The sequence below is a fragment of the Globicephala melas genome, chromosome 7 (assembly GCF_963455315.2).
Source record: "Globicephala melas chromosome 7, mGloMel1.2, whole genome shotgun sequence".
NCBI classification, from domain to species: domain Eukaryota; kingdom Metazoa; phylum Chordata; class Mammalia; order Artiodactyla; family Delphinidae; genus Globicephala; species Globicephala melas.
In genome coordinates, this window is record NC_083320.1 from 43,495,919 (window position 1) to 43,511,626 (window position 15,708).

The 15,708-nt window shown below is 35.6% G+C and overlaps 1 protein-coding gene across 4 annotated transcripts in view; it reads right to left on the reverse strand.

The window, feature by feature from the left end:
* Positions 1 to 1,448: 1,448 nt before the first annotated feature.
* NAB1 (NGFI-A binding protein 1) overlaps positions 1,449 to 15,708 on the reverse strand; it is a 44,822-nt gene continuing 30,562 nt past the window's right edge. For 3 of the 4 annotated variants that reach the window (XM_030847746.2, XM_060302135.1, XM_060302136.2), the window contains 4 exons: positions 10,091 to 10,180; positions 7,739 to 7,901; positions 5,525 to 5,641; positions 1,449 to 3,973 (listed from right to left, as the gene is read on the reverse strand). In XM_030847746.2, coding sequence (XP_030703606.1) covers positions 3,885 to 3,973; positions 5,525 to 5,641; positions 7,739 to 7,901; positions 10,091 to 10,180 — 459 coding nt within the window. In that variant the 3' untranslated portion in view covers positions 1,449 to 3,884. The remainder of the gene's footprint in view (positions 3,974 to 5,524; positions 5,642 to 7,738; positions 7,902 to 10,090; positions 10,181 to 15,708) is intronic. The other variant, XM_060302137.1, reaches the window with a different exon arrangement.

A 15,708-nucleotide genomic window follows, 5' to 3' on the forward strand; every position in this document is an offset into this window, starting at 1 on the left:
TTTTATTAACTTTGGAGGCCCACTTGAGAATCTCATTTATGAGAACACCCACAGATAACAAATAAATAAGCCTGTATTCCCTGAAATGCCACCCATGCACACAGCTGGGCCATAAGTTGGTTTTTAGTTAAATAGCAGCTACCATATTTGGTCTTATGCTTCAAGCTGTTACAAACACAACACGTTTGCTCAATTCTAACTTCAGCTTTTTACTAACTGAATTCATTTCCTATAAGAGACAGACCTCCTAGTTTCATTAAGTTAATGGCTTGTTGATTTTCTTTTGAAGACTCAGTGCAATATTAAGTGAAGTCACCAGCAAAATGGGTACTGTGTCAGTAATACTTAAAACATTTGAGTAGCCAAGTGAGCAGACCATGTGTTAGGAAATTCCTTGCATGCTTATTTAGGTTTCAAGTCTTTCAATACCATCAACTATAATTGTAAAGGCACACTAGGTGCTCATAATCACCAAATCTTAAAGCTTTTACCCAAGTGGTTTTACTAATTAAGGACAGGAAAAAGCACTTTTTTCCCCCTGCCTTCTGACAGGTTCAACGGGACTGTCAAAAGAATGATTATTCATGGCAAGCGTTATTTTCAAGCATTCAGCTTAATAATTTTTTAAAAAGTGACCTCAAGTTGAAATGTACTACCATTATGACTTTATAAGCACACCCCATCTCTTTCTGTTAACTATTCCAGTCCTGGCTGATCTCGAGTCTCACTCACTAAATGTGCTTTCTTTCACCTGTAAAGTATCTACTACCATGATACCTATTGAACACAGAATGCAGTTAAATGTCAGTTCCTTATTCATCCCTCTGTAACACACTGAAATTTGGATTTTATCTGAGTGGTAATAGTTCCCATTCAACTAGGTATTGGGTTCCCAAAGGGCAAAGACCATGTCTTATATTTCTTCTGTGGCCTCCACCCTCACCTGAGTGTGTGGCTCAGCACTATTTTTGAAGCTGAGCCATCAGCTCAGTGAGTGTGTAGCTTCAGCACTATTTTTGCACTTTGTTGCAAAGCTTCTGCTAATTCTCTACCACAGGTTAGTTGAATTTCATATAATTAGCCCTTAATACTGAGACCAAATCACATTAAGACTTTGCAAATATTAGCATATCATGAATGTTAAATCCTAATGTTCCCCCTTTTATTTATTAATTTAGTTGGTTAGACATGGTGGGTAGTTTTCAAAATGTCTTTGTAACATTCTCTTAAGTGAGAACAAAATAAACCAAATTCTCTCTCTGACAGACCAGAGTACCTGTCTGCCAAATAACTTTATAAAAATGAAGGTAGCTGACAATAATATTTAGTCTTAAGGTATAATAAGCCCCTGGCCCCTAACACTCAAGCCCAGACCAAATGAGAGAGGGGAGACAGGTAGGCTAATACTACTGTGAGGAGTGCTATGCAGAAAGCTCTATAAACAGAGATACGTGGGGCACACAAAGTCTTTATTGCCACAGGAAGCAACTGCACTCATCCCACGTCACCAACAGCTTTAATAGTCACAGAAACGCAGACTTCACGTAATAAAGTACAAAACAGACTTGGGGAGAAATGGTCCCTTGGACTATATTGGTTGTAATACTGAGGTAACCAATTGACCTTGTTCAGTGAAAATACCTCTAACACAATGAAAAAAATCAACTAGTTATAACATCCAATTCATATATACAATTCAAATAAAAATATATATTATTTGCTTCAATGTATAGCAAGTTTAATACATTAGTGTTTACAAAATAAAAACTGTATTCTACTGAAATTTTTCTTGTGCTTCCCCCTTATCACTAAGCATGAAAGACCAGAAAAGTATGATACTTAAGGAAACTTATTTATGGATTTAAAGATGCAGTTTGTGCGGTCATGAAAGACAGATAAATATTAGTTGTAAGATTACCACATCTTTAAAAATTTTTCCTTATTAAAATCTACAAACTTGAACCATAAGACACAATTAAAAAAAACCCACAGAATTTCTCAAAATAGATTAGAATACAGGAAACGTTTCATGAAACTACTGAGATACTAACCAGTTCTATGGCTAATATTAAAAACTGAACAATCTATGTAAATCGTATTCATACTATTTCTATGCACAGTGAACAATACAATCACAATAATCAACCTCAAGCTAGCAACAAAGTTGCAAAGTCCATAAAAAGCTTCTTCAGTGGGCAAAACACTATGGTACAATTAAAACATTTAGGAAGGAAAAAAAGCCTTTTAATAGTATAAAAGTTGTTTACTGGTGTTTCTACTGTAAAGCTATTCTACAAATCAAAATGAAAAAGGAATTATATATGTGACAGTGATCAGAGACTACAGTGCAGACATTTCATCTAACATTTGGCTGATGAATTTTAGTATAATAGATTATAACTTAATATTTTTTACATAGTTATGACCTAGAGCAGAACCGAAAACAACACAAAAAACACATATTCCAAGTCAATACACTCTTCTCAGCAATATCTGGGTTTAGATGAATCTGGAGGAAGTAGGTAAAGCTGTCAAACATCTTCTCTTAAACCAACAGAAAAAATGTAAATTGGTAGAAGTAGTATTTGTTTTTCACTATGGATTCCAATGTGAAATTCTAGTAAGTATGCAAGTATGTTATTAACATTTAAGCACACCCTCATATATAGGCATACAACCCATTAATTAAATAGGGGGAATTAAAACAGATTTTCAAGTTAAAATGAGTTTTAAGAAAAAACTGCATTCATAAATCTGAAAAGTATACGAAAATGAAATTGTAAAATAAATAATATGTGACAACTAAACCTCCATAGAAATATGCCTGCAAATGTGGATGCACTGATTGTCTAAACTTGTGATGGTCTGCATGGGAAGACATTCCCCAGGGAGAGCCATCTAGCTTCTCTGACTCTGGTGCGTAGAGAAGAATTTCTGGATATAAAACAGTACTTACTCTACTATATATTATAGCCTTTGTTAACAGTCACCATCCTTATCACATTTAGGGTTAACTTACTATGTCTTAATCTATATAACACATTCTGAAATAATAATTTTAAGTCAAGGCTTTTACACATCTGTCCACTTGTTTCTAGTTCTCTGTCCAACTAATAGCTTCCTATTTTTGTTATACCTTAAGTAGCTATCATAAAATGCAACCTGGGTCAACTAGGTAAGAGAGGTTTTTCTACTCTATTGCTCATTTTTTTGACCTTACTCCAGTATTTATTAACTATGTGTCTAATTAAGCCAGTAAAAATGACATATGACTACTATGAAATGACACATTTCCTATTAAACAAAATCAGTTTTATCAGATATTAAATCTACAACATTTTCCTGACTTAAATTGAGTATTTGCTTTCCATTTTTCCAAAGTCATTACAACTTTGCCAATAACTACATCACTTAAACTTTCTTTTTTATGACTGCAAAGATTCTAAACTCTGACATACAATATTTACGCAAAACACACTTAAAGTAGACAATGAAATTTCAAGTAAGATAAACTGTATCCACACCTATTGGCCCAAACAGGTCTCAACATCTAGATTTTACTTCTATAAATTATACAAATACATTGTACATTCTTAAATAATTAATGCTTACAATATTAATTTGTAAGCCTTTCCACATAAAATGACTTACAGAGGAATGTGGATCAGTATTTCTGTTACAGATTGTAACACTCTCTTAATTTTCTTTTGTGGCTGTAGTTTTGTCTTCCTGGTTTCCACAGATTACTGTATCAGTCCTTAAGCTTTGGCTATGAAATCTGTTTGTGCTGAATGAGGCAACATTGGTTATTAAGGCTTATTTCTATGATGGAGCATTATCCTTAAATCTGATGCCATTTCCAGAGAACAGTGGGAGAATCATAGCTATCTTGAATCTTCAGGCTCTGTTTTGATGACTTTCTTTTCTAAAGTAAAAGCTGAGTGAGGGTAGTCTTTTAAAATCCCCAGGCTCTCTGTATAAAAAGAGAAACACAAAATGTATTGATATTTTAAATCAATGGATACAAAAAAACAAACTTAAAAACAAACCCCCAAACTCCAAAGCAGGCAGTATCAATTATTCATGACTCTGCAATTCCATATAAAATTTTTATGTTTACAGAGTTGAGGTTAAGAGTTCGGATTCTGGATTTATATTCCATTTCTGCCAATTACTAGCTGTATACATCTCTGGGCAAGTTACACACCTCTCTGAGCCTTAGTGTCTTCATCTATAAAATGGGGATAGTATCTACACAGGGTGATATGAGACTTAAATCATAAAATGTATATAAAGCACACAGCATATAGAACCTACTGATTTTTATTTAATGCTTGGTCCAAAGTGATACATAAAATATATAAAATAAAACTGGTCACTCGTATACAACAAAGTTATTGTCTAAAATATTTACTATCAATGAAGACATGAGGCAGAAAAACAACTTCTATGTTTAAACATGGAACTATTTTTAAAAGTTTCTCTAGCCGTGAAACCTTAAGGTGGGAGAAATAGGGATAAAAGAATGAAGATTCTATTTTCACAGGACTCATTGCTTGGAGTTACATGAATAATTATTTCAACCTCAAAAAAATACTACAGAATGCCAATAAAATGTAATATTTACATGAAGTACTAATACTGGGGGATACACACACACACACACACACACACTTTAAAAAGGATTCTAGAAAAGTAACCAACATTAATAGCTTATCTGAAATTAGGCAGTTCACTTCATGAATTTCCCTCTCTATACAGAAATTCAGCATAAGAAGAAGAATAAAAATAGTAGCTACTATTTACTGAGTTCCTATCAGCCAGGCAATGCCTATAGGCTATCTTGTTTAATCCTCATAACTATTCTATGAGGCAGAAATTATTTCTATTTTACAGATGAAACAACTGACTTCAAGTAACTCCTAAAGTTATTTTAGCTCAAAGATTGGATGATACCAGATTCTTTCAAATGGTGTTGGTGTCTAATACTTTAAGTCTGTATAACTCACTTTACTTGGATAAAAACATGAAAACACCAAACTATAATAAGGAACAGCTTGTCCTTTTATGGAGCTCAGTTTACTTCTGAAATACAAATATCATCCCCCAAATGCAGCTGCATGAAAAGTTTAGATTTTGGTACACAAGGTTTTCTTAGCAGGACAGCAAACATATAGTCCATCAATTTCATATTATGAAAGGCTGGAAAAGGGAATTACATAACTGAAACCAGCCATTTATTATCTGGTTCAGAATTGTGTATAAAGTCACCATTCATGTAATAGCTAATCACAATAATCTCAATCTTCAAGAGCTTTTCCCTGTCAGTCCTTTGGAATATCATGTTCTCAAAAAGACTGGCTATTAATATAGCAATCTGTTACTTCCAAGGGGAGAAAACGGACTAGTAACATCATTAGTAATGACCCTTTTTTAAGGAGGGCGACAGTGGAAGTTAGGAGATTAGAATGGAAAGATGCTTTATTCAAATATTACTCCCTCTAAGCACATCCCACATTCTCACCTGATGAGTGGGACTTCGCCTCACTGGAGTAATGTCTACTCAGCTCCCCATCCACCACAAAATGATGGAGTTGTCTGTTCTGTAAATTAGGCATTCGGAGGTTCAAAGGTCTTTCGCCTAATGAAAAGAAAAAAAAGCAATATGAGTAATTAAAGACGCATCATGGTTTTTCTTAAAAATAAGTTTTCACAAATCGCCTGAACACTCCTTAGGAAATAAGTAAGGAAAGTCGACAGGCACTGGAAGAATTTAAATAGCTGGAGAAATATCTAAAATAATAGTTTAGGAGGAAAATGGCAACTCATGCTAGTCTCAAGATCTACCGTTCTGCCAGGACATTTTGAAGAGCTAATCACAAACTAAAGAAAAGACTGAGATTTCCAGTATGCACCCCAGCTCTGGCAGATAATGCATCACCTCTGTGGGGCATTTTCTTACTAGTGCAACCATTTTACCAGGCAGGTCACTAACCACATAACAACAAATACTACAGAGACAGAGATGGCTTCAAGCCAGTTCCCCATTACCAGAACAACAACAACAACAAAACCTACGGCAAATCCATGAAAAAATATAATTAGAACAGATATGGTAAAAAAGGTTTCATATGCCAAATCATACTCTATCATAAACCTAAATCCATCATACTTAGCAAATTGTTGCCCTACACTGGATTATCCTGGGGTCACAAATTAGAGTCATCAAATCTTTCATTAACCTTTGCATCTTAACTCCAGTCTTTTTTTAAAAAAATTAACTAATTAATTAATTTTTGGCTGTGTTGGGTCTTCGTTGTTGCGCGCAGGCTTTCTTTAGTTGTGGCGAGCAGGGGCTACTCTTCAGTGCAGTGCGCGGGCTTCTCGTGGTGGCTTCTCTTGTTGCAGAGCACAGGCTCCAGGCGCAAGGGCCTCAGTAGTTGTGGCTCGTAGGCTCTAGAGCCCAGGCTCAGCAGTTGTGGCGCACGGGCTTAGTTGCTCCACGGCATGTGGGATCTTCCCGGACCAGGGCTCGAACCCATGTCCCCTGCACTGGCAGGCGGATTCTTAACCACTGCGCCACCAGGGAAGTCCCTTAACTCCAGTCTTAACTGTCAAGGATGACTGGAGAAGTTAAACAAGACTTCTACTAAAAAGTTTCTGTAATATTTTAAAAAGGAAGAACGTTCTTTGCCAGTACTCTGATCTGCTGATGTGTAATGTTTTACTCTATAGTTAAAGAATGCGGGTTAAGATGGTATTCTTACTTAGAAAGAAAATTATTTTTTTGACGACAGTAACCACTCTCTGAAAAAAGTATAATAATACATAAACAAAAAGTCCTACAAAATTGTTCTTCTTCAAACACTATCACTATTTGAAACTAGAGGATCTAGTTCTATACCTATATGCTATACATCTCCCTCCACTCAAGTGCAAGCTCCAAGGGAGCAGGGAGCTTTATCTTATTCACTGCTGCATTTTCAGTGCCTAGAAGTGTGCCTGGCACATAGGAGATACTAAAAAAATATTTGTTGAATGAGTGAATGACAATGACTTGGGATTTTCTTCACATGTGGATACAAAAAAAATGAAATAATTTTTAAAATGATAAAAATGCTCATGAATCAAAACTTTCTACACCTGTGTTTAAGAGAACAATTTCCAAAGTATACACCACACAAAATATTTTCATAGGGACTACAGGCCAATGTGAAGTCTGAAAGAAGACAAAATTTCTACAAGTCTCTCCATTCTTATATTGTCTCTTCAAATCTCTGTACTCTGTCATAGTACTTTAGAAGCAGTCACCACATTCTCTTAGGAACCAAATGTTATAAATTTCAGACAAATCTGTTTATGAAGCCTAAAAAAATCCAAAGTTTTAATCTTTTAAAAAATGATAAACATCTCCCATGGAATCCATTTCTTCAGGAAAAATGATCTGTACTGTTTACATCTCCCATTCCCATCCACCCTCTACAAAATATATGTCAATCACATGTGCCAGCTATTATTTAGGGATAATAAGGTTAAAAAAAAAACTCTACAAGTTATATTTGCAGGAAGAATTCTTTCCTTTTTATAAAAAGGGACAATTTAAAAATTAATTTTGATAGAGAACCTATAAAATAATCTCCATAAAATATCAAGTTTTAAAAAACCAGCCATTTTTTGTTTCCCTTTGAAGTGCACAAAGTAGCTGGCTCTAAAGGTGTGGGTCACTCTAAAGATGTACCTTGTCCATCAGTGTTATCAGAAGTCAAGCCATTAGGGCTGTGCTCTTCTGAGCTTTGCCTGTAAAGTCCTGCACACAGTCTTCTTTCAGCATGCTGCAGTCTGTCATAGCCAGCTTGGGTGCAAAGGAACTCCATCTGCTTTGCCATCACCTTTTCAGGCTGCTAGTAAGTAAAGTGAAAATAAAGTAACTAAAACATTCTAGATTTTTTAATGGTTTAAAGATGCCAATTTCAGACTGCAGCAAATATATTTAGTAGTCATTAAAATTAGTTCATACTTCATGTGGTATACACGTTCCATAAATATGCACTGATGTCTATATCATCATGTTAAAACACAGAATGTTAGATTTTGTACGAAAGGAAAAAAGCTTTCTGCTCAATTCTGTAAAGAGAATTCCATCCTAGCTCAAAAGCAAAATAACCTTAGCTTTGTTTTCTAAGATACCAAGTCCTTTTAAAGATTTTTTAAAAAAGGAACCTCAGAGCAACAGCAACATCTGTTACAAACTGCTTCTAAAACACAGGGCGAAGTCTTGGCATTTTTATTTTAGGATCTGGCACTACACAAACTCTGATATGATGACAGTATATTTGGGGGAGAAAAGGTGTAAAACGGCTGTCTAGAAGAACAAGACAAACACACCTCCCTCTAAAATTAAGCAATGCAAATTATGCAGAAAAACATCAGTGCCAACGAGGATCTTCACCTTCATCATGGAATGAAACTGCAGTATTTTCCAACCCATCATAAAAAGACATGTTTTAAAGTACACAATTAGTTGGCTGACATATAAATTTATCTCTGCATGTGTTCTCTAAGTCCCTTCTCTATGCACTGCTCTAAATTACCTATGTGTGATAATACCTATGACAGTCAAAGCAGTGATATTCTGCCAAGGAGGTAATAGTCAAAATACACAGATAGGAATCACTGCCATGCTATATAGAAGAGCAATACAAGGCATCTACTATATAAAGTTATATATATGTTACAAACAATCCTGATTCACAGTAGTAAAAATCAATAGGTGAAATATATTAACTCATAGAATAGGATGAAAGCTTATACTATTATTCTGAATCAAATAAACGAATGGATAAAGAAGATGTGACACATATATACAATGGAATATTACTCAGCCATAAAAAGAAACGAAATTGAGTTATTTGTAGTGAGGTGGATGGACCTAGAGTCTGTCATACAGAGTGAAGTAAGTCAGAAAGAGAAAAACAAATACCGTATGCTAACACATATATATGGAATCTAAAAAAAAAAAAAAAAAAGGTTTTGAAGAACCTAGGGGCAGGACAGGAATAAAGACGCAGACGTAGAGAATGGACTTGAGGATACGGGGAGGGGGAAGGGTAAGCTGGGACAAAGTGAGAGAGTGGCACAGACATATATACACTACCAAATGTAAAACCGATAGCTAGTGGGAAGCAGCCGCATAGCACAGGGAGTTCAGCTCGGTGCTTTGTGACCACCTAGACGGTTGGGATAGGGAGGGTTGGAGGGAGACGCAAGAGGGAGGAGATATGGGGATATATGTATATGTATAGCTGATTCACTTTGTTATAAAGCAGAAACTAACACACCATTGTAAAGCAATTATACTCCAATACAGATGTTAAAAATAAATAAATAAACGAGATCAAAAGGAACCATAACTTCAATTCATTTAAATTTGTAACTAATTAATTAATAAAATTTCAATAAGATTTCTGAGGGGGAAATGTATTTTTCATCCTCTTAACATGAAAACACAAAACTTGGCACTACTAAATCTGACCAAAAGCAGTCACTAGTGAGAAGATCAACAGGAATAAAACTTACAGTACTTTCTAAAAGGCAAAAATGACTTTTTAAAATGTTAATTTCTACGTACACGATCAAATAACTTAGCAGCAAAAGCACCTGAAGCTATATATTAATTTTGCATTATACATGAATTGAAATGATTCAACAATAGTTACAATGTTGACTATTAATATATTATTGAGAACTAGAACTATTTTATCTCAGAGTTGTATTACACACATAATCAACATGGCTGTTTTCCTGGTATCAAGTTGCTTCTTTCTTAAGTAGAGAATCTGTATTAATTCCTACAAAACTTCAAAGAATAAATAAGTAGCAGATGTCGGGTTTTGCTCACAAAGCAAACTAAACCTAGCTGATGCTGCTATCTCACTGATACAGCTGTGGATCAGGTGACATTGTAAAAACAACCAGAAATAAATTCAGTCTTTGGATGAAAGTGAATTTAAAACTCAAGCTAGTCGAAGCAGCCATTTATTTTTTAACCTACAGATGCTGTTATGAAATAGTAACTGGTGGTTGACGTTACCTGTGAACTAAGAGCAGCGAGTTCCTCACTCTTAGCTTTAGCCTGCTGGAAGAGTGTCTGCACAGAGTCCTGGAAATCTGGAAACCCATCCTGTGGGTCAAAGAATATGTCCTTTTTACTTTAAAATAACCATATTATCAAAAACTCAGAAAATGAAGTAAAGAAATTCACCTTAATCCTATTACCTGAATAATCATGATTAAGATTTTAATGTACAATACTTGATTTCAGTCTCTCAAGGTACAATTACCTTATTTCTACAGTTGTAACCTCAATAAAAACATAAATGAAAAAGATTAAAAGTTTATACATCCACAGTGTTTTACACTGGAACATAGATTTTATGATCATTGATAATAATGATTATATAACATTTCATCTGGTGGTTTGACAGTTTAATCACTATCTTCATATTGGACATTTAGATTATTCGCCTTATTTTTGGTTTTATGAAAAACACTGCAAAAATATTTTCATGGAGACAGCATTTTCCATAGTTTAGATGATCTAATACAATAGGTTCCCAGAAGTAGAATTAGTACAAAGGGATGAATATTTTTATGTCCTTTACATATGTTACTCAAGGGCCTTTATTGCTTTATTGTATCATAAGCAATATATGACAGTTTTCCTTGCCAGTACTGGGTGTTGTTTTCTTAATTGTAGCCAATTTATACTTTTGTTTTGATAATCAAAAAATTTTTTAGGGCTTCCCTGGTGGCGCAGTGGTTGAGAGTGTGCCTGCCGATGCAGGGGACACGGGTTCGTGCCCCTGTCCGGGAAGATCCCACATGCCGCGGAGCGGCTGGGCCCGTGAGCCATGGCCGCTGAGCCTGCGCGACCGGAGCCTGTTGCTCCGCGACAGGAGAGGCCACAACAGTGAGAGGCCCGCGTACCGCAAAAAAAAAAGTTTTAATTTTGTATACTATAGTTGTATATTACTTATATTTTACTTTGTGACTTCTTCTATTACTATACTATTCAAAAAGACATTCTCCTTTAGAGATTTGAGAAGTACTCAAATCTACCCTCTAGTTTTCTAAAGCTTTATTTTATTGCTTCTTTTGTTTTTAAAATTTAACTCTCTATCCCATCTGGAATTTATTTTGTTATATGTAATGTGGTAAAAATCCAAAGTAAATTCCCAACCTGAATTTCTGCAGAATTCTTCCATGCTGACTTGTGATTTCTCCTTTACCAGTTCAAAGGACAGGTGATAGGGCTTTGGAATTAGAAAGACCTGCACTTGTGTTCCGATTCCACCACCACTTACTAGCTACATGACACTGGATGAGTAACTTAACCTTTCTGAACTTCAGTTCCTTCATATGAATAATAAGGATAAGAGAACCTATCTATTAGGGTTGTTGTGAGATAAAGTAAATGAGATATTGCCTTTAGCATACAATTACTGCTGAGTATCAGTGTGTATTCTTATATATTCTTATTTATATGTATTCTTATATTAAATAGTACATTCTTATATTAAACATAAGTATATTCTTTTTTTTTTTTTTTGCGGTACACAGGCCTCTCACTGCCGTGGCCTGTCCCGCTGTGGAGCACAGGCTCCAGATGCGCAGCCTCAGCGGCCATGGCTCACGGGCACAGCCGCTCCACGGCATGTGGGATCTTCCCGGACCGGGGCACGAACCCATGTCCCCTGCATTAGCAGGCGGACTCTCAACCACCGTGCCACCAGCGAAGCCCCTAAGTATATTCTTATATTAAGTAGAGTGTACTTGGGGCACTGTACTCCTGCACAACACTGCAACTTAAATTATTTCCGTTTTATACCATACACACACACACACACACACACACACACACACACACACACGCATGCGAATACGTTTACTAATTTTATCAAGGTTTTTTTTGGCCTGTTTAGTGCTCCACCTGAAATTTATAACTACAAACATCATGACAGCATGGTTTTACTAACTTTACTGAAAACTACTCAAGGAACCCTCAAAGACATTGTCATTAACTTCCAAAATGTTTCTCTCCTTGTTTGATAAAGCTGTATATTTGTAGCAAAGGGTGAATAATGAAAAACTGAAGTTGTTATATAATAACAGAGCAGAAAAAGTTGTAATAATAACAAAATATGTACCTTATTTGAAATATGAAACACTGGTTCAAAGATTTTCCCCATTGGGGTCTTTTCAAAAAATTATTTCTCCACTGCAAATCTCATGTTTTCAAATACTTCATCTACCAAAGTTCATTTCCTAGGTAATAATTAATTTCCCATTTTTTAAAATCCAAAGACATGAAATAAAATAATTAGAATCAAGAACAAATAAATTTAACATCTTGAAATAGTCTTATGTAGCTCCATGGTGGGTTATACAATCAGCCTTTTTAAATTATTAAAAATAGCCACCTTTCTAGGCCCCTACAAGACCAATGTATAGAGGAATGTATAGAATATAATCATTAACTGAGCTAGAATGAATTTTATACAAGTATATATACTTGAAATCTAAATGAAAAGTTCACTTTTCTTAGTCATTCCATTTTTCTCCTAAGAATTTATTTAGGCCTAAAAATCCAGCTTTATCTTTAACAAACTCTCCTTTAATTTAAGTTCTGAAGTTCAGTGAGGTAAGCTAGTAGGAGATTTAGAAAACAACATCAGTAAGAGGAGCTATCATTTTTCAGGTGCCTACAATGAACCAGTTCCTGACTATGTTCTGTAATTTACTTATATTGTCTCATTTAATCCTCACACAAACAACCCTGGGTTTCCCTCATTTTACAGCTACAGAGATTAGCTTCAAAGCCTATGCTAAAATCACAAAATCCCTGAGTTGCCACCTTTATGAGACTCACAACAGTAAGTAGAGGCATTTCTTTTATTTCCTTTACTTTAGAAGACAGATCCAAAAAAATATTGCTGTGATTTATGTCTAGGAGTGTTCTGCCTGTGTTTTCTTCTAGGAATTTTATAGTATCTGGTCTTACATTTAGGTCTTTAATCCATTTTGAGCTTATTGTTGTATATGGTGTTAGAGAATGTTCTGATTTCATTCTTTTACATGTAGTTGTCCAGTTTTCCCAGCACCACTTACTGAAGAGACTGTCTTTCTCCACTGTATTGTCTTGCCTCCTTTCTCGTAAATTAATTGGCCATAACTGTGTGGGTTTATTTCTGGGTTCTCTATCCTATTCCATTGATCTGTGTGTCTGTTTTTGTGCCAATACCATACTGTTTTGATTACTGCAGCTTTGTAGTATAGAACTATCATATGACCCAGCACTTCCACTCCTGCTTATATATTCGAAAGAAACAAAAACACTAATTCAAAAAGATACATGCACCCCAATGTTCATAGCAGCATTATTTACAATTGCCAAGATATAGAAGCAACCTAAGTGTCTACCAACAGATGAATGGATAAAGAAGATGTGGTATATATATATACAATGGAATATTACTCAGCCATTAAAAAGAATGAAAATTTGCCATTTCCAGCAACATGGATGGATGTGGAGAGCATTATGCTAAGTAAGTCAGACAGAGAAAGACAAATACTGTGTATCACTTATATGTGGAATCTAAGAAAATATAACAAACTAGTGAATATAACAAAAAAGAAGCAGATTCATAGATATAGAGAACAAATTAGTGGTTACCAGTTGGTGGGGGCATAATATAGGGGTGGGGAGTAAAGGTACAAACTCTCAGGTATAAGACAGACTCAAGGATGTATTGTAAAACACGGGGATATAGCCAATATTTTATAATAACTCTAAATGGAAAGCAACCTTTAAAAACTGTATAAAAAATAATTTTTAAATAAATTAAAAAAAATTCTTTAAGAAAATTTTTAAAAATGCGGATAACCACAGTACCCAGCTAACTTCACAACAATTTTAAAGAAGCAAAAAAATCGTGAAAAACACTCAGGACAATGCGTGGCATGCAGAAATTAACCCAATAAATGTTTGTTACTGATACTTATTAAGTTAACCCAAAAAGCCACCAGATTTAATCAGAGTAAAACAATAGCATGCTGTGATATTACTATATCTCTGTGATACAGGGGGAATAAGATAAATTTTAGAAATATTTACATAATATAGATATCTTAGAGAATGAGCTAGGCATTTAACACTAAAACCACCAAGAGAATATTGACTATATTGGTGGGGAACTATTTTAGTGACAAAACAATGGAAATCTAGAAACACTTGTTTATTCACTCAATCTTGTTTGCCTAACAGGTTCTATCCTCTGAACTCAGTGATGGGGATACAATGACTCCTGCCTTCCTGACAAATACAGTGTAGAAAGGGAAATGGACAAAGAGATCCAGAGCACAGGGGAGTCACTGTGTCAGGGAAGGCTTCCCAGAGGGCATGATGTCTTGGCTGAGACTTGAAAGAAAAGAGATCTCTAGGGAAAGAGAGCAGCTTTATATAAAGGCATAGAGGCAAAAAGAACAAGATACCCTTGAGAAACTGGAAAATACTTAATACGGTAATATAGGTAACACAGGGAATACACTAAGAGGGAGTGGTCTGAGAAGCTGGAAACCCAGGGCCAAATTCTATGAGGCCTTGTAAGTCATGTTAAGAATTTTAGATTTTATCCTAAATGCAAACAGAAGTCCTTGAAGGTCTAGGGAAAAGACTAATCAGATCTGCATTAGAAAACCCAATCAGAATGAGATGGGGATAATGTACTGGGGGAGGGGGGTCCAGGATAGTGGTTAGAGGGCTGTAGTGAAGACAGAGACTAGTGGCCTAGTCCCACACAATGGCAGATGCAACAGAGAAACACATGAATTCCTGAGATATGGCTTAAGCAACTGGGAGTTTGGTGATAACATTCACTAGAATCAGAAACTCAAGACCAGGAGGTTTGAGGAGAGAGCAGAAAGTTGATGAATTTCGTTGGGGACATATTGAGTCTGATCTGCTGCTGGTGAGACCTCCGGTAGGCAGATGCACTGACTCTGGAACCTGGGGTAAGGTCAGGGCTGGAGAGTTCCAGCCCATCAGGCCCTGAGTGGAGTGAGCCCAGGCCAGAACCCCCAGGAGCTCGAATATCTCAATATTATCTTTGATGGAGCTTGCAGAAGGAGAAAGGAGTGATCTAATCTTCTCATGTTAGGAACCAGAAGTGTAATCTCAGGCAAGAAAGTTAACCTCATTATTTCCAGTGTTCCCAGTTTTTAAATGGAGATTAAAACATAGCTTAACTGCCCAATGGAGATTTGTGGGGATTAAATAAAGTAATGCAAATAATAAAGCTTGCAAAAGTATACACTGCTATACAAATATATGGCGGCACCATTATTAGGATTATTAACCATGAGAATATTGAAAAGCCGGAAGGGGGAACTTCAAGCTCTACATGCGAAAGTTTTTAGAAAATGGACACTGCTCCATCATTAATAAAGAGAAATACAAGCATGCAATAAGAAATAAATAACAACAAATAACACAGATCAGTGGTCTCTCCGCAACTGGGAACATTACTATTCCGATTTTCTCTCAATCTTTGACAGTTCATCGTGGATGGGAAGACTACTGGACTAAGTAGCTATCACTTCATGACATATAAAGTAGGTTTGTACCCCAAAATATATGACTTAGAAATAAAA